The following is a 19,460-nucleotide window of genomic DNA, read 5'->3' as shown; positions in this document are numbered from 1 at the left end:
TTTTATGCTATACTTGGTCACATACACACACTTATGAGGTCCTGTGAACTGCCACATTAAAAACAGAATGCAGTATCTCTCAATGTCTCACTAACAGGCATTATAGTATCTTTGAATAAAGTGAATAGTTGCCTTTTTTTTTTTTGTACCACGACAAGAAAACAATACCCAACATTTAAGACTTAGCTTGTGTAAGCACTGTCATATACTAGGATGACCAGGAAGTTTTCCTGGGCAGAAAGAAAATTTCTAAAAAATTATTTGTTACTGAAAAATTTGAAGCATGGAAGAAAAAAGAAATTTATAAAGCTAAGGCTTCTACAGCAGCCTTCCCATACACTCATGATTATACTACACTGAAAAATGTAGCTTTTCCTCATGCAAAATTAACACTTTCTTTTTTTAAATAATACAGTGGAAGTGATGGCTTTATGATACTGTTCCCATTTAGATGATTCCTGGAAGAATTACTCTAAGCCCTGCTGAAAAGGAAGTTATCCTTCTTCCAAACTTACATTAACCACTATAGTAGAGAGTCACTGAATTCATTCTAAAGCTTAAAAAAAAAACCACCAACCAATCAAAAAATGTCAAACACAACCCCTTCCCCCACTTTGCTATAAAAAGATCAGTGCACAATGAAACTATTCTGAGATCTTTTCCGTATTTGAACTGGTGTAAAGGGCTTTTATCTGATTGCTGATTTTTAAAGCATGCGGAAGCTGTGTGAAGACTGCTATTCTTTTTCATACCAAAATTATTTCCTCCCTGAGTAGTTTCTCAACTGAAAAGGAATGGAGAAACATACCAATATCTAGAGGAGTGATAGGTCTGAACACTGACATAAACCAGGTATGAGGGGCAACTTGCTTTGAAAGCACATTACAAAAATAGCATGCTCACACTCTAACCAGGGCTTAAAATTAAGATACCTGGATACTCTGGAAGAAAGTTACAATCTAGGATTTTTGTCATGTAGACTTGTTCCTAGCAAATCAAGATGTACTGAGTCCGAGTTTCTTACTGAATTCTTTTCATGGAAGAAACATGAGCTACATGAATTACACAGGTAACGGATTGTTTGGTATTATAATTTATTTGTATACAATCATCATGTACCCTGCCTCTGGGTACAGTACTTTGTGTGCTGCATGTTCTCTTAGACACAACAACAGTCCTGTAATATTATGGGACTATTTGAAGTGATGAAAATGTGAATGAAGAAAAAAAATACAACAGCCTATCAAATACATTTTGAAAAAATGATGTATCGGTCACAGCAGTTAACTGCAACAAATAGTTGGATGGAGGTGGTAGCATTCTGATTAGTCTCTAGCAGATGGATGGCTCTTCTACTGCATGAGCACCTTCAACAACAGCTTTCACGCACTTGGCCATTGTCTGGGATGCTCTACTGATAGAATCTGAAAAAAAAAATCCAAACATGTCAGTGTGTTGTAACAGTTATGTTAAAAATTGTATGCAGAGACAATATAAAAGAAATTTAGTACAAGACTGGATACAAAGATGATAAATAAAGTTGCTTAGCTGAAAATACAGTCTGTGCTTTATGTAAATTCTAAATAATTTTACTGAAAAATTTTGTTTCTTTGAAAGACTCAAAAGTCAAAAGACTTCCACTCTTAGTGGAAAACTTTAAATGCCTCATAAGAATCTTACTGTAAAGCTAAATACAATGTATTGCTGATTTCAGAATGGAAAGGCCACACTATACATACCTGTCATATAAAAGTCTTTTATTGTGAGCTGAGGTGGAACAAGAGGATCAGCAAGAAGCTGTTGTTTCACTAACTGCGATGGGAAAGGAAAAAAAAGTCACCTTTATGATAGGAACTCATTACCAAAGCATTTGTTTAGGGAATTCTGCATTCAGTGTAAGTCAAAGAATGCTTGTCGTACTACATATGAAGAAGGTCCATTTTAAAAAAAGCATCAAGCTATATAACAGCACTAAATCATGCCAAGATGCTTCTGTTTTGGTTACCTTTGACAATTCATTTGCCTGGTTGAAGTAGTTAGCCTCTTCCACATCATCATATCGAACCAGATTAGGCGATACTTCTTCTAAACGCTTCCGTATTTGATCGAGGTTCTCATAAGGCAAGGTCATACCAGCCAACTAAGAGATTCACAGAAAGAAATGCCATCAAGTCTTGGGATTTAATTCGTAGGGGTTTAGATTACCAATCCATTAACATACCTAAAGTAAAATCAGGAAAAATCTACACTCCTGAAAACACAGGCAGTTAGAGTGTACAAACCGAAGCAAAGTCACAGTGTTCTTTTGGACTTCTGATGCCTACACAGTCAACACTTCCCCAGGTTAAAAAAACATGCTGTCTTGTTTGCTATACAAAGGAAAAAAGAAGTACTTTTCTCCTTCCATATAGATGTCACTTGTACTTTCCTTAGCTTACCAACAAATGAGATAAAAGTTGATGCAATTATCAATGCATCTTATTCCCTGTGACTAGTAAGCACATATTTGACTTATTAATCCCTATCAGATCCTGTCCTCAAGAGTCCATGCTGTTTTCTTTCTAAAAATCAAGAGACTGCATCCTCCCAACAGTTTCCTCTAAAGCACTTCATGAAGACCTACAGAATTTGCAGACAAAGCTTCCCCCATTATGCATTCCAAGAGCATACAGCGGCTACAATATTAGTGCTATCCTCAAAAGCGAAACAATATGATTTAACTCACAGAAATAAAAAAGGATTCAATACAAAATATTACTTCTTAAAACTACAGTTATGTCTTTCCCTGAAAATGTACCTCTTTTTACATTAAAAAGTGAAAGTGTTTCCAAAAAGGAACTTAACCTCCCAGTATACTTTTACTTGAAGCAATTTATAACAGCAACAGTACCTCAGAGACAGCTCTAATGATTTTCCAGTCTTCCCTTGCCATCCCAGGAGGCGTTACTGCTACTCTTGTCTGCTGGGCCCTACCCTCAGTATTCACGTAGGTGGCCGCCTTCTCTGTATATGCTGCTCCTGGGAGAATAACATCAGCCATGGGAGCTCCCACATCACCGTGATGCCCTAAATACATGGAAAGAGGAAATGGTACACAACCATGTAAGACATAAGTAAGTCAAAATAAAAACAAATGCTTTACCTACACAATACAGAATTTCTGTGTTCCCAGAAAAAAAGAAGTTCCTAAGTTTTGCTTAACCAGTAATATGAAGCCTGTTAGGCTGACTGCTCTGAGGTCTTACTTGCCAAATACTCTGGGGAGAATGAATGGACTACAAGCAGGAGTAAATGACAGTTCAGTCTCTATAGTCACTCAGATTTGGGGGGCTCTTGGAACAAGGATTCGTAGTGAATCAATATCAGGTTTTCATATGATAAAACAGCTGGAAACCAATGCCATTTTGTCTGCCAAGTCTGAAGCTGTGTTCCAAAAGACCTATACTGGTTTAATTCCCTTATTACTCATCAACACTTTCCCATTTTTACCCAAGAAATAGGTAATCAGTATCTCAGTTATGCGTTAGAAGTTTTTATTTCTTGGCAGAAAACAAAGTCTAGAATTTCTCTAAGGGTTTTACGTCACTGTGTAGGCTTTTTCTCCAGCTATTAAAATAGCAGCATTTCTTAATTTACATCTACTAATTACCTTGATAGATGATAAAACAATCCTTTGGCAAGTCTTGACGAGTTATACAACCTGAATCTGCTCCTAAAAGATACAACACTTTGGGAGGATTTCTCCTAATTGCCTCCACTCCTGGTTTGAAGCCCAGGTCCAAAGCAGCTACCTGGCTTGCAACCCTGTAGGAACAAACACATTATGACTTTAAAGTTATTTCACAATTCTCCCTCTCCCATCAGAACAGACCTAACTTCTTTTTCTAACTATAGGACATAAGAGATTCCTAATAGTAACAGGACAAACAAGAAGCACAAAGGCAGATGTAATTTTTGACAGAGTATCGAGTCAGTTTTGCATTTTGACAGACTGATGCCATTTGAAGTTTTCACAGAGGATCCCACCTATTTACGACGGGATCGCAAAAATAAAGGCAGACATTGCAAGTCAGGGCCTAGTGGCAGGCAGCTCACTGGTGAATCTTGATGCTCCAAATGACATTTCAGCTATGAATTGAGCTCATCAAGCCTTTAATTTAGGGCACTCGTGGAAGATGAAAGACCAGCTCTTGGGCCATCAGCTACCCTAAATCATCAAAGACTTAAGACCACTATTTCATCACTATTCATTTATTCACACATAAAAATACTTTTAAAAGAATGAAATAATAATTCTCATTTTCTGGCAGTCTTTTCCTTTTTCAAAGAAACGGTTTTGCATAATCCTGCATAATCAGGTGCCAGACTTACAATTCTATTTAAAGCAAAAAAAGATTCTCTCTGTAGAGAACAGATCTTCCAATGTAACTCATGTTTGTCTAACAGTCAGACATAGGGGTTTCAATAAGTTGCTTTTTACACTTAAGGTAGAACAGATGGTGCACCTTAAGTATGGAAGTCAGTAATATCCAAGACTGCTAAACCACAGTTAAAAAAGGTATCATGAGGGTTCTTTAACTCATCAGTGTTTTGGTATTAAATATTTCAGTTTCAACAGTAGGATTTTATATTCAAGTTTCCTTCAGAGGACCAAACCCTGCTCTTACTACACTAGTTTTACATGAATGAAGCTGCCTCTGGCAGAAGGACTTCGTTGAGTCTCTGGAATTGAGCGCCACTACATTTATTGAAATAATTTTTCCTTTACAGAGGTGGTCAGTTGGACAGTTGGAATTTCAGAAAGGGAGTGGTTAAGGACTGTCCAAGAGAAGCTTGCCCATTAGAAGGAGTACTATCACAACAGACTGAATAACTACGGTCAAAAGCTCTAAAATGAAAACATTTTAAGCTTTTCTATTAACTATTCACTTAAGAAACTGCAGAGTAAAAGGAATATTAAAAGAAACCATATTATTTAAATACTCTTGCCATTTTGTTTTCTTCCTCAAGATAAAGTGCAGTCATTTAGCAAGTGACACTGGTCTGCTGTGCATCCTGCTGAGCACTGTGGTAGATATTATTAAGCTCTCTTGTATTCTATACCTCTAAATTGAAACTTTAAATTCTACATTTGAATATAACAGATTAGTGAAATCTCATGGAGTTTGCTAGGTCAAGGAACCCATTTTTATTAAAAAGTTTCTGCTAGTTTGTACTTCTGGTTTTTTATATTCCCTATAGGTTTAGTCCACCAAGCTGCTTGTGTGTACACAAGGAAATCTGCACACATACATTGTGGTAACTTGTGTAGGCCCAATGTAAAAGAAAGCTCATCCCAAAAAAGTTTCAAAGCAAACCTGTGGAGGATGTTCATGACTTTCCAGTCAGAACCAACACCACTCTTAGTCCTGGCATTCTGTGCAATGGTGGACACAGCAGCATGGATAGCGGCTCCATCACTGCGCTGCAGGGCTGCACTGCCCACCACCACCATGGGCTTTTTGGCCTGGTCGAGGACCTGTGTGGGTAAAGAATCAAGAAATTCATTCCACAGCTATGAAGACAATTCCTGGTGCAGATAATGTAATAAATCCCAAAATTTCTCCATAAGTCTTCCATGCAAAGCTATGGTTCCAAAACGGTCATTGTTTCATTTGGAGGTAAAGCCAGGAGAAACTGCTATAAGTAGCAAACTACCATGTCAATACAGAACTATATCTTGATAACCACACATGCTGGAAACAGCAGCACCTGAAACAGCCTTTTTTATATCAAGAAATAATTCAAGAGTTTCCTGCAGTGCAAAGTTTACACACTTGAATACATTAAACAGTTTACATATACTTGGTGCACAGTAATCATCACCTCATCTATGCATTTGATTAAAAGCAAATAACCCCATATACAACATGGTACTCTTCTTCTGATCTGTTTCGGAGGAATTCAGGTTCTTACTCAAAACACGTGGAATTTAACATCACGCTCTTAAGTTGTGTGTACCTTGGAGAATGCATGTTTGCCAGAAGCAAGATCCTGAAGTATCTGTGGGGACTCTCCTAGATGGTTGTATGTGTAGGTCAAATTCACAGGAGAGCCAACAACGGCCACTTGCAAGTCATTGTGAAGCCAGCTGAAAACACAGCAAATATTTTATAAAAATTAAAGAAATACAGAGTTTTACTCAACCAAAGCCACTAATTGTAATTTTAGCAATAACTTGAAATAGGATTTCAAAGGAATTTAAACTGCTTTGGTAGCATGCGGTTTAGCAGTATTCTGACTATTAAGCAATCCTAAAGTTTTTTTAAGGAGGACCATTGCTCTACATACATTCCAGGACCAGTACAGCAACACATCTAACATGACAAGTCATAACTCAATTCCCTTCTCCCTTCAAACTTCTGCCAATTCAGTTTTAGAAATACACTTATTTCTTACATAAACAGAGAAAAATTTAGATGGTTAGAAATTTTTTTTTGCAGCTTCTCATAGCAGAGACTTATAAAAATATATGAATTATATACATTCGTACATTTTGTTCCATTTTCTCCTCTCAAAATTTTAAGGCCACTATTGTTTAAATTATGTATTTTCAAAAATCCTGGCATTAAGAAGCACAGGACTTTCATAAACCTTGCTTGTCTCATACTGACATATCTTATCAATGTTGAATTAGCTATGTTCAAAAGTTTGGGAAAGCCACACTACTTGCCAGAGAAAATGTTAAACTTGAATGACTGCTTCTAAACTCAGCACATCTGATTTGTTACAACACTACAAAAGGGATCAAACTGATCCTGAAAATAAATCTTTAAGGAATATGCTTTAACAAACTTCTATAAAACAGAAAATCTGAGGTGTCTGTGTAATGTAACAAAGGAATAAATGTCTGAGTAGATGAACTTAATGTAAAATGTCAAAGTGAGAATGAACTAGCTCTACACTACAGGGAGATGAGACACCCTTTTTCCACACATAAATCACCATTCCCTTTACTAAAAGGTGAACTAAATCCAATGAGCCCATCTAAATGAATGCTCCCAAGTTACTGCCTGCAGCTCCAACAAAGCATTCTACCAAATCCAGATGGATTCACATGCTTATTCACCACCATGGAATACAAACCTCTTTCGAATTCTAGCATTAAAAAGCGGTGCCTCAAAGCGTGGATTGGTGCCAACCAGAAGTAGGACATCTGCCTCCTCCACTCCAGCAATCTTAGTATTAAGCAGGTAGTTAGAGCGTAAATCTGTGCTATAACAAAAGATGTAAGGAAGAGGATGAGAATTCAGTAAAGGGAAGGAATGAAGCTGTGGTAAAAATGGTAGGTGCTCCAAATGTTTTTTTATCTCAGGAAAAGAAAGGGAAAGAAGAGATTTCTCAATCCAAATTACTAACCCAAATAAGAGTTTTTCATGAGTATCAGAGACAGCAAAACATTAAATTACAATGTAGCTGTCTCCTACATTTACAGTTACTGACAGCCTTCATTAACTTAATCTTCTGTTTCACAGTTTACAAGATCATAAGTGTACTATAGTTTTCACAACACAAACAGAAACAGACTAAATAATCCAACTTACAACAGAGTGCAATCCGCTTTCAGTAGCTGACTGTTAAACTGCAGCATCAGTACATAAAGTACAACATACAGTAAAGTGTGCAATCCTTGCTATAGTGGAGTGCTATATGCATCAACTCACAATCTATAAATATTTTCTATAAGTGAGTACTGTAAATTTGACCAAATCCTGCCAATGCATCAGCAATTGCTATCCTTGGTCATTTCAGAATCTTGCCAAGAGACAATCTGCAAACTGGAAAGTTTATTAACATACTAATTACAGACAGACTTTGCCTGTAATCTTACCCAGCTCCAGCAGTAGGGAATACCTCTTCAGTGCAGAGCGTATCACAATTTAGTCTATTCAGAAGGTCTTTCAGAGCTATTAGTGCTTCTGCATCCACCAGCCCTCCTACAATTGCTGCTACTTCCTTACCTTCGACTGCATGTAGCTGGAGAGAAAGTAAGTATAAGCATAAACGAAGGAAACCACTGAAGTAAATTCTCATTTAGCCCAAGCAAATATTTATTATGTTAGGATGTGCCAAAGCCAGTGGTGCAACCACTGGCCTGGAGCAGCACAAACTGATAAGCAGCAACTCCAGCTGCTTCAAAACTCATGATAAGCAAAGAACAGCTCTCTGTATTCTATGCAGGTCTCTCCCACTTGAGTTATTGCTCAGATGTGGCTAATTCTCATTTGGTGTGGTGAGGAGAGAAAGATTGGTGAATGCTTTTATTTTAATGAAGCCACAGTGCAGACAGAATATAAACTTCTGTAACACAATCTCAGGTAGTAAACTTAACTCAAAAGTATTATATGAGAAGCAATAGCTTTCGTAACAAACCCTGCTACTTTACCATGGGCAAAAACATCCTTGAGGAAAGTTCAATTACAGTTATTCAATTCTACTTCACCCACATAAAATTTTTAATCAAAATCCAGAGCAGTCATGCAGCACTTCATTTGAGCTGCAGAATCAATCACTACACAGAGAAAGCACTGAGGAAAGCACAATTCAGATATAAGTAATACAGATTTAATGGCTTTGATGGCAAAAGCGGTGATAGTTTAAATAAATTTAAAAATATCTTCAGGTAGATCAGAGTATTTGTGAAAGTTGCTTCCTCCTAAATTTCTGAAGAAGCAGTTTACTTTCCTATTTAAATAAAAGTAATTTCTCTCCCAATGCTCCAAATGAAACCATGATAACACAAAGTTCTTTAGAAGGTCCAATCCATGAAACAGGAAATAATAGCCAAAGTAAGAAATTTAAGTGGAAATGTAATGGATTAGAAGTCAAATGCTCCCCTCTAACCCTAAAGTCAAAAGCTTTTTTTATACAGCTGGCTTGATATTAATAATACGTCCACCTTTGGAAATTAATTTTACACTACCTATATTGAAAATTGTTCTTACCACACCAGCAACACGAGTTAATACATCCTCCCATGAGGCATAAGCAAATAGTCCTTTCTCATTTTTGATCATTGGCTGAGTAAGTCTCTGACGCTTCAGACCATCATAAGCAAACCTAAGTAAATACCAGGAATATTATTAAAGAGCAAAGACAAAGATAATTGTGTATACTAAATACATGCTGTGACCAAATTTTCTAATAATTGCAGACTGCTAGAAAAAAGAAAAAGAAATATTTCCCCTGAAAGTTTAACTTTTCCTTCTCAAAAACACGCAAAACAATCAGTGATACAAATGAAAGTTACCGTGAAAAAAAGCTACAAAAATCAGAACATTAGAAAATTCAGTAACTTCAATTATAGAATTAAAAACATGTTTTACCAATTATTTTTCACTATAGCTTTACAATATTAACAGCTGAAACCAGAAGTCAGTGCTACCGTTCACGTTTCTGGTTCTGCAAAGTGTGCCTTTAATGCTTGCTTAAACACACATGTGGGTACAAACACTTCCCACACACCTTGTTTTGTCAGATATCCATTCCTCATTGATATCTTCATGCAGCCTTGGCAAAATTCTCATCACTTCTCCGGTTCTTGTGCTCACTACAATGTTGCTTCCAACTGCGTCAAGAACATCAATTGACTCTACCTTCCTGTTTAGAAGAACAAATAAACCACTTGCAGTTTTTCATACACAAGCAGCAACAGTGTCTTGGTTTTGGCCTGAATAATTTTCTTTTTACTAGCTGGTATAGTGCTGTGTTTTGGATTTAGGGCGAGAACAGTGTTGATAACAAAGGGATGTTTTAGTTGTTGCTAAGCAGCGTTCACACGAAATCAAGGACTTTTCAGCTTCTCACCCCGCCCCACCGGCAAGGAGGCTGGAGGGCACAAGAAGCTGGGAGAGACACAGCCAGGACAGGTGACCCCAACGGGCCAAAGGGATGTTCTGTACCACATGAAGTCAAGCTCAGTATATAAATAAGGGGGAAAGCTAGTCAGCGGCTGCTGCTCAGGGACTGGCTGGGCATTGGCTGGCAGGTGACAAGCAATTGCATTGTGCATTCTAATTCTTTTACCATTATTACTATAATTTTCTTTTTCTGTCCTATTAAAATGCCTTTATCTCAGCCCACAAATTTTACTTTTTTCCCCCCAATTCTCTCCCCTATCCCATGGGGCAAGGGGGGCTGAAGTGAGCAAGCAGCTGTGTGGTGTTCAGCTGCCTGCTGGGTTAAACCACAACAGTCCTTTTAAGCACCCAGTGTGGGGCACTGAGGGTTGAGATAACAACAAATCTGACCAGAGCATGTTAAAACAAATTTGTTATAAGCATTTATAGTATTAGTTTAATAACTGCTGGTCTCGGAGTTGCTGCACACATCCTCAGAGCTGTGCTATCTAACACCTTACTGGCTGGATATGTTCCCGGTTTGCTGTTTATGATCTCTGGAGGGTGGATTAAGGACATAATTCTGTCATACTGTGTAACACTGTTTTGTGACATGACAAAATTCCTGGTCCTGAGACTGATCTGGTGTTTGCACTCAGCCACCTCTGTGCTCCGGAGCCACCCAGCGGACACGGTTAGTAATTACACCCTTCACCTTCTCAGAGCGCCAATCTATGGGGAGACACCTTCCTCCACCTTCCCCTTCTCATGCAGACTAATTACAATAGCTCTTGAGGATTTTAAATATCCTTGGGATGTTCAAACCAGCATGTTCGTCTGTTCGAGGCCAGGTTGGATAAGGGTTATCCTGGTCTAGTGAGAGGTGTCCCTGCCCATGGCAGGGGGGGTGGGACAGATGATCTTTAAGGTCCATTGCAACCCTTAACGTTCTATGATTCTGTGTCTCCTGGATGTGTTTCAGGTTTTGTTTAGGGTTAAACAGCTACTTAGAATACCACTCAGACATCTGCCCCAAGCCTGGAGAGTTATGAGTGGCAGGGTGTGTGGGATAACACAGGCAAGTATCTAGGACAGTGGGCGCCTCCAACATCTTGGAATTTCACCCTGGAACAAGTGCAGAATCCTGAAAAACTACTAAAATATTTGGAAACACTATGCTGTCACCCTGGCAATTCCAGAGACACACAAATCACTGCAACATGCTGGGGCCTGGCCCAGACCTACCCAATCCTGTTCAACACTACTCGGTATCTGCAGGGGGAAAAGAAGGTCACAGGATCTGATGACAAAGTGTCAGGCACCTCTGCTACACCAACCCCCACAACAGGCACTGTGGATACACCAAAGAACCAACTGTGCCAGTATCAGTCACCCCTATACACAAGAAGAAATATCAAAAGTGGAAGTTGGCTCGTTTAGTAAGGGATCAAGGAGCTGCTTCTAAGGGAGAGCAGGAGGAAGAAGTGGAAAAGGCAGACTTCTCCAAAGCAGGGCCATCAGAAGAACAGGAGAAGAAAGAGAAGCAGCCACTGATTGGAGAAGAGGAAAAGGAAGAATTGATAAACAAGGTGGTAAACACACAATCCCCATCCCTGAGTGAGCTGCAAGATACATGAAAAGACTTCAGCCATTATTCCAGCAAGCACTTTGTCCACTGGCAGCTTTCAATGTAGGGATAACGGGGCCAGTGGCCTAGAATTAAAATTAAGGAAGCCAAACAGCTGGGATCCCTTTCTAGGGAAGGGGCATTAACAAAGCAGTTGGAAAAGGGGCACAAGTCCTCAGCCTCTGGAAGTGACTCCTGTCAGGTGTTAAGGAAAGGTATCCCTTCAAGGAAGATGTTATAAGTCACCTAGAAAAGTGGGCCACCATAGAGAACAGTATCTGGTACCTGAGGGAATTAGCCATACGGGAGGTGATTTATGAAGACCTGGACAACAAGCAGTTAGCCAAAGATCCTGCTGAAGTCAGGTACACGCGACCCATGTGGTGGAAGTTTGTATGGAGCACACCATCATTGTATACCGACTCACTGGCATTAGTGACCTGGAGAGATGGAGAGGGACAAAGGGACGATGAACTGGCTGGACAACTCTGGCTATACAAAGAAAGTCTCTCTTCCTCCCTCATCTCGGCTGTGGAGAAACGGGTCCAGCAACTCAAAGAGGACAGATCCTTCTCCTCACCTCTATCTCAGCTATTAGGAGTTAAGCCTTCCTCTACTCAAGAGAGAGTATATAGTAGGTAGTAACCACCCTGTGGCTTTACCTGCATGACCACGGAGGGGACAGGAGGAAGGGAAATGGAAAATCTACCTCGACCCTAGGGTCACAGGTATGTGAGTTTTAAGGATAAACAATCAATCACAAATGAGGTTCTTCCAGGAAAACTGCTCCTCCAGTCTACAGAGGGCAGTTACTCTGACAAAGTAGAAGGGCTGATCTTATTTCTGTTCTTGATGAAGGGATTTCTCACTCGTATTTGCAAAAAGTGAGCAGCAAATACTATGACCAGGACTAGAGGGGGACTGCCTCCAGCTAAGCAGAGGAATGGGACAACCAGGATAACTAGCCTGTGTAGACCCAGCGCCTGGCACAGTAGACTATAATGGCCTAAATGCAGCACTGCCGAGTGCTGCCATGCTGGAACTTCAGTATGAATTGGAGTCAGAGGCAGCCCAGGGGTATGCCCCAACTAATACCACTAACGTGTTTTCCTCAATCCCTTTGGTGCCACAACCTGCTTTCACCTGGAGAGGCATCCAGTACACCTGGAATAGACTGCCCCAGGGGTGGAAACTACCCCTACCATCTGCCATGGACTGATCCGGATGCACTGGAATGCTGTGAAGCTCTGGAACACCTGCAATACATTGGTGGCATCATCATGTGGGGCAACAGAGCAGAAGCAGTTTTTGAGAAGGGGAAGAAAATAGTCCAAATCCTTCTGAAAGCCAGTTTTGCCATAAAACAAAGTAAGGCCAAGAGACCTGCACAACAGATCCAATTTGTAGGAATAAAATGGCAAGATGGATGTCATCAGATCCCAATGGATGTGATCAACAAAGTAACAGCTATGTCTCTACTGATGAGCAAAAAAGAAAACACAAGCCTTCTCAGTCCTTACAGGTTTTCGGAATGCATATTCCAAATTACAGTCTGACTGTAAGCCCTCTCTATATAAAGTGACCCACAAGATGAATGATTTTAAATGGGGCCCTGAGCCTTTGAACAAATCAAAAAGGAGTAGCCCTTGGGCCAATCTGGGCAAGACAAGATGTTAAAAATGTGCTCTACACCATAGCCAGGGGGAACAGCCCTACCTGGAGCCTCTGACAGAGCACCAGGGGAGACTTGAGGTCACCTGTAGGGTTTTAGAGTCGTGGATAGAGAGGATCCAAGGCCTGCAATGTTGGCAGCACATGAAAGTGTTCAAGGCGCCTCGGAAGTGACTGGTACAGAAGCACAGCTCCTCCTGGCACCCCAATAGTTGGTGTGGGGCTGGGTATCCCCTCTACAGTCCATGTAGCATCAGCTGCATGATGTTAAGTGAGTCATACTGATGACAAAACAAGGTTGAACACAAAACTCCAATCACCAGGAATTTTGGAAGTGATCATGAGCTGGCCAGAAGGCAAAGATTTCAGAATATTGCCAAGGAGGAGGTGGCACGTGCTGGAGAAGCTCCACTGTATAATGAACTACCAGAAAACAAGAAGCCCTGTGAGCTGTTCACTGATGGAAAGCTGCTGTGTGGAGCCTCACACAGCAAGCTACAGAAATTGCTGAAGGACAAGGTGAATTGAGTCAGGTTGCAGAGGTGAAAATATCCAGGTGGCTTTAGACATGGCTGGATGAGAAACATCACTGTACTGACTCATGGATGGTGGCAAATGCTCTCCAGGGGTGGCTGCAGCAATGGAAGCAAAGCAACTTTCAGGGGAGGGGAAAGCCCAGCTGGGCTGCTGAACTCTGGCAAGATACTGCTGCTCAGGTAGAGAACCTGGGTGTAAAGGTACATCACATAGATGTTCATGTACCCAGGAGCTGGGTCACTGAAGACCATCAAAACAACCAGCAGGTGGATCAGTCTGCTAACTGGAAGTGGCTCAAGTGGATCTGCACTGGCAACATGAGGGTGCATTATTTATAGCCCAATAGTTATACTGAGTGCATAACAAAACAACAAAAAGTGCTGTAGGTTTAGCTTTAGATACACATAAAAGAGCTTAGTTTCACATGATATTTAAAATAATATCCTTAACAATTACTGAGTTAACGAATTTGAATTTTCCTTTATACGCATCTTTTACTAAGCATCAGTAGAACTTACAAGTCCAAAACATTTTAGGGTAAAAATTAGGGAAGAATACTCTACAAACTATAACATTCTTTCTTTTCTTGAAAATGCTGTAAGTAACAGAATTCCTGTTAGATTCGGTCTATGGAAAAGTCTACAACAAAAACACAGAAAATAAAGTCAGATAAAACCCTTGGTATCATAAATGAACTAAGATAACGTATACGACAAACAGAAAGCTCTCTCTTTGGGGTGAGTTAAGATACCTACCTTGTCTCCCATGGGCGTGCAGTAAAGGCATATGGCTTGGAGGTAAGAGCACCAACTGGGCAGATGTCAATAATATTTCCTGATAACTCGGACATGAACATTTTTTCAACGTAAGTACCAACTTGCATATCATTTCCTCTTCCGGTTGTTCCCAAGTCATCTACCCCTGCAACCTCACTGGCAAACCTGGCAGATGCACAAAGAAGGAAAAACAAATCTGCAATGTACAACAGCAACATGGAACATTTTTTAGCCTTCATCTCATTTTCTTAAGGTAAAACATTAGCCTTAATTCATACACCTGAAAGAAGAAAACAATTGTTCAGATGCATTAGTCAGCACCATCATATACAGGACCATACATCTGCAGAATTTCATTAGACAAGGCTGCAAAAACTAGGGGGAGTTGTATCAAAAAACAGAGCAGTTCAGTACTCAGTGAATTTCACAAACTGAGTCCAACATTAGTCCTAACTAAAAAGTTCTTTCTAGAACTGGTTGGGTACATGGTATTCTTTTCCACCTGGCTCAAGTTGGCTGGTACTGCATTTCAGGACTACAGAACAGCATAAATATAGCTACCAGAGGCTATGAAGAATAAATAAATCTTGTAACTGTGGCTGAGGAAGGCACGTATCCATTCTGGCACTAACACCATGGGACCAGTTCTGCCCTGTAGAATTCTGATTTCACTTTCATGTTTTGGCCATATCTGTTTCTTTATAACACCTGTCTGGTAGCTCCAGGAAACCAGCTATCATTCACTACTAGAAATAAAATTCTTAAGTACAGTCACAAAAGAAATTTGAAAAAAACTGATTACCCTTCATGGTGTTTCTTTCACAAGTAACTGACTGATACAAATACGCCTGCTCAGTAAGCTCTCCAGTGAAAAACAAAGGACATTACCTGATGCATCGAGTGCACTGTATACACCGAGTCATGATTGTTTTGACTAATGGGCCAATGTTCTTGTCCTCCACAGCACGTTTTCCCTCTCTAAATCTACTCCTATCACTGCCAAACATCATCGATTGATCCTAGAACAGACAACAGAAAACAGACATATCCAGGCTGCTGGAAAGCACAATTTCACCTAAGACAGGAGTATTAATACATAAGTCTACACAATTTAATTGGATGTTGTACCTGTAGGTCACATTCTCCACCCTGATCACAGATAGGACAGTCCAATGGGTGATTTGCCAGCAGGAACTCCATTACACCCTCTCTGTTAGGTTCAGAAAATGAAGTTCGTGTCAACTTTATTTAGCAGATAGTACAACTAATCAGCTAAAGGAGGCTAAAAGAAAGGTACCTTGCTTTCCTGGACTTCTCAGAGTTTGTCAATATGTTCCAGCCCTTCATAACTGGCATGGCACAAGCAGCAACTGGCTGCAATCACCATAAAAAGCAAGCATGAACACAACATAAAACTTCTCAGCATAGGTACAAACCCCAACCTCCTCCCCCCACTTCTTACACAGATGTTATTAATTTACCATGTTGTACAAATAACAAGGTCTGCAAGGAAAGTCACTAGAAGCCATATTTATTAATAATCTTCTATATAAAAAGGTTAAATTAGTTATGATTTATTTAAGAGTTGAAAATTTTACACTTTTGGTTTTCAATTCAAGTAGTTACAGCAGTAAGAATGTCAGTTGTAGTAAATATAAGGCAAATCAAAGAGCTTCAGCAGACATCTGGAAAACCTCTAGAACTGAATTTATCAGAGTATGGATCAAGATATTTATTTGCACAAAGCCTTTATAAAGAGTCTTGGAAAAAAATTCTTCACTGTAATCTTACAGATTACTGTAAGATTAACAAAAATTCCTGCTGAGTAAATTAATCCCTCCCACTTTTCAATCACCTCATGACTTCCATCTTTAGTGATAACCCAACCTTTCCAGAGACACAAAGCTCAAACTATGCAACTGAAGTTGGGGCGAGCGAAAAAATTTTATGTGTGAATATAAATGTGTAATCCAAGACTGAACTCCAAACGAATGCCTCAACTACGTGCACAGATTTCTTAATAGCACTGCTCAGTCCTGACATCAACGAGTATTTCAGCAGAGATATCAATGCATTAAAATACAAACTACCAATTAACTGCAATCTCTACTTAGGCAGAACAAACCTGCAGACACTAATCCTACAGCTGAATTCATACAGTACCTGAAGTTTACTACTCACGTACTATCACCTGAAAATGTGTGGCTGAAGCCTGAATTACAAAGCATAAAAATATGTCTGACTGCAAGTACAGAGCTATCAAATGTTCTTGGAAAAATTATTTTGTCCAGGAGCAAGATAATCCATAATAACCTGAGAACTGACTTTGATCCATAGGCAATCACTGCAGTCCAGTGGGGAGATGAGAGCAGCTGAATGACAACAATTCATGTGCTAATGATAATACAAACATTTACAAGATTTAAACTAGGCCCTAAGCACAGCAAAAAATTGCAATTCCTATGAAACACAAACAATACCTTTGGAGCTTTCTCTATTTCCACAAGACACATCCTACAGTTTCCAGCAACAGAGAGACGATCGTGGTAACAAAAACGAGGTATCTGAACTCCAGCCTTTTCACAGGCCTATAAAAAATAAGAAACAAAGGGAAGTTAAATCTTAGCTGTACCTTTCAATTCCACCTCAGAAAACATTATGCAGCTTTTCAAAGACTAACACTGTTAGTGGTCAGGAGTACAGCACATTTGACCTTTTAACTTAAGAAGTGACCATAAATAAAATTTGTGATGATGCAGAACAATATCATGATATCAATTACAAATATATTTTTTCTAACCTTTGTAACTGATTGAGAAAATGAGAACTGACCTCTTTCATGCTTTCCCTCAATAATAGAGAGAATTCTCTATAACAGATAGGACACTAGCAATACTATTAACTTTTTAAAGAACCCATACATTCTTTAAAGAAAAGTGCATCACAGTAAAAATTGAAAAATATAAAGGGAACAACGAGGGGCATAATCATTTTTTGGACAATTTCTACCAAAAAAAAAAAAAAATCACATTAGCAAAACTGAAAAGCTAATTAAAAAAATAGCATTTATGAAAAATTTACACTCCTGCTGGGGGCATTCTAATGCCTAAATAGTAACTTTTATCCGAAGAGTGAAGGCTATATCTTGAAATAAACTATGTACTCTAATGTACATATAATGTACCCATTATATTGCATCCCCATTTAACAGCTTCTTAAAAAGAAGTTTGACTGGAAAAAGTTCTACCTGAAATTTTAGCCTGAAAAGCAACAATGCTAAGTACAGGTTGGGAGGTCCAGGTTTCCTTTCTTTCCACACCAAGAATAATAAAAGCAGGTAAGGATCAGCACTCTGAATCATAAGAACTAATAACTAAAAAGAGACAATCCCTCATTTACCAGAGACATCACTTTAACAAGATACAAGATTGACAGGTTCTGAAAGACTACGAAGTCACGTAGTGTTCAAAGACAGAATTTCAACCAGAATTTATCATTCTCTTATTGCATTGCATAAATATTTGCAGCTGGGATTGATGCTGCATGCATCTTCTTCCAGACAACCATGGCAGATTTTTCTTTTTGAAACAATGAGTTCCCCAGTGGCTTTCTGTCACGTGAAAGTGCATCATAGTCAGTGAAAGTGCCCCTAAAGAATTGCAAGAAACAACATAAAGGTGGGTGGTTTTTTGCTGTATAGAACAGAACAGGCTAGCAAAAAACGAGATGGGGAGTCTAAGGAAATTCAGAATGCCGTTCCCCACACCTGAAGTACTGTGGTTCCAGGGTTCACCAATACAGGATGGCCATCCACAAACACTTCTATTTGGTTGCTGGCTGCTGTTGCAGTTGTACGCCCTGAAGGACATGGAAAAAGAAAACAAAAACAAACTTTCAGCTACTGCTCGATGCAAACATCAGACCCCACACTCCCTTATCTTACACTCATACAGTGCTGAGAGAATCCCATTTCTAGAATCAGCACAATTCCTTAGCTGCAAATGAAGTATGCATGCATGCCCTTCAGTAAGTGAACTGCACATACGTCAACGCGCGCACATACATTTATCACCACAGACACACGTATGAACCAGACTTACCACATACTCTGGAGGACTGGGTGACCCCAGCTAAGGTCCTGGGGACAGCAAGCAGTCGAAGCATGGTGCTTTGGTAGGAGAGAAAACAGCACTGTTTTTATCAGTTCAAACTTTTGCTGACGGGTTTTAAACAAGAAGAGTAAACACTTGTATCTACCAGGTGCAAAAAGGTACGTATGCACCAATAGGTACAGTTCCAGGAGAATAAACTACTTCCTTCAAACACAAGATACGAAAATCAAAACAATCTATACATGACACACACGAATGGAACCGCGCGGCCTCTCCGCCTGCAACGGAGCGCCGGTCCTGGCCCCGCTGCCCCACTGGCCGGACGGCGCAGCCCGGCGGGGCGGGCCCGGTGCCGGTGTCAGCGTCTCCGGGGCCCGGCTGGCGGCACCGCTGCCCGGCGCGGGGGTCACCTTGGAGGTGTCTCCTCCGCCACCTATCCCGCCAAGGGCAGCGGGAGCAGCGGCGGGAGGAGCCACCGGGAGCGCGCCCCAGCCCGTGGACCCCGCGCCGCGGCGGCGCCGCCGTTACCTGGCGCGAGACGGGCGGCGGCGCCGCGGGACCGGCTGCGCTCCGCTCGGCCTCTATGGCGGCGCCCTCGGGCCTCTCCGCCGCTGCCCCGGCCGCCTTCGGCAACCTCCGGAAAGGACGGTAGGCGTTCGGCAATCTCCGGAGCGAACCGCTTCGGGGATTTCCGGCGGGTTACCGGCGAACGAGGGAACTCGGCAATTTCCGCCAATCGCTCAGCGCCTTCTCGGCCACCGTCACTCATACACCGTCCTGCCCTCGGCAATTCCCGTCTCCTTCCGTCTCTTTCTTCGCCCAATTCGGCAACTTCCGCTGTGCCAGCGGGGCGGGGCGG

The 19,460-nt window shown here is 40.6% G+C and overlaps 1 protein-coding gene across 1 annotated transcript; it reads right to left on the bottom strand.

The window, feature by feature from the left end:
- Positions 1 to 1,073: 1,073 nt before the first annotated feature.
- NDUFS1 (NADH:ubiquinone oxidoreductase core subunit S1) lies at positions 1,074 to 19,196 on the bottom strand. The gene is made up of 19 exons (XM_027678350.1): positions 19,130 to 19,196; positions 18,590 to 18,657; positions 18,256 to 18,347; positions 16,970 to 17,077; positions 15,787 to 15,863; positions 15,618 to 15,699; positions 15,378 to 15,508; positions 14,469 to 14,654; positions 9,505 to 9,639; positions 8,985 to 9,099; positions 7,871 to 8,016; positions 7,126 to 7,254; positions 6,001 to 6,130; positions 5,358 to 5,518; positions 3,650 to 3,804; positions 2,891 to 3,066; positions 2,006 to 2,140; positions 1,740 to 1,812; positions 1,074 to 1,424 (listed from the first exon to the last, which is right to left on the bottom strand). Exons 2-19 carry the CDS (start codon positions 18,651 to 18,653, stop codon positions 1,333 to 1,335), a joined length of 2,187 nt encoding a protein of 728 aa, XP_027534151.1. The 5' UTR covers positions 18,654 to 18,657; positions 19,130 to 19,196; the 3' UTR covers positions 1,074 to 1,332.
- Positions 19,197 to 19,460: the final 264 nt, after the last annotated feature.

The sequence above is a fragment of the Neopelma chrysocephalum genome, unplaced genomic scaffold (genome assembly GCF_003984885.1).
Source record: "Neopelma chrysocephalum unplaced genomic scaffold, ASM398488v2 Primary Assembly neopelma1_44, whole genome shotgun sequence".
Lineage (NCBI taxonomy): Eukaryota > Metazoa > Chordata > Aves > Passeriformes > Pipridae > Neopelma > Neopelma chrysocephalum.
The sequence above is the reverse complement of the archived record's forward strand: the minus strand, read 5'-3'. Positions and strand labels throughout refer to the sequence as shown.

Excerpts from the sequence above, each read along its gene's own strand:
- NDUFS1 (XM_027678350.1), bottom strand. The coding sequence starts at position 18,653 with ATGCTTCGACTGCTTGCTGTCCCCAGGACCTTAGCTGGGGTCACCCAG. Across the intron at positions 17,078-18,255 it reads CTGGAACCACAGTACTTCAG|GCCTGTGAAAAGGCTGGAGT; the intron begins GTGTGGGGAACG and ends TATTTTTTATAG. Across the intron at positions 15,509-15,617 it reads GTGGAGAATGTGACCTACAG|GATCAATCGATGATGTTTGG; the intron begins GTACAACATCCA and ends TGTCTGTTCTAG.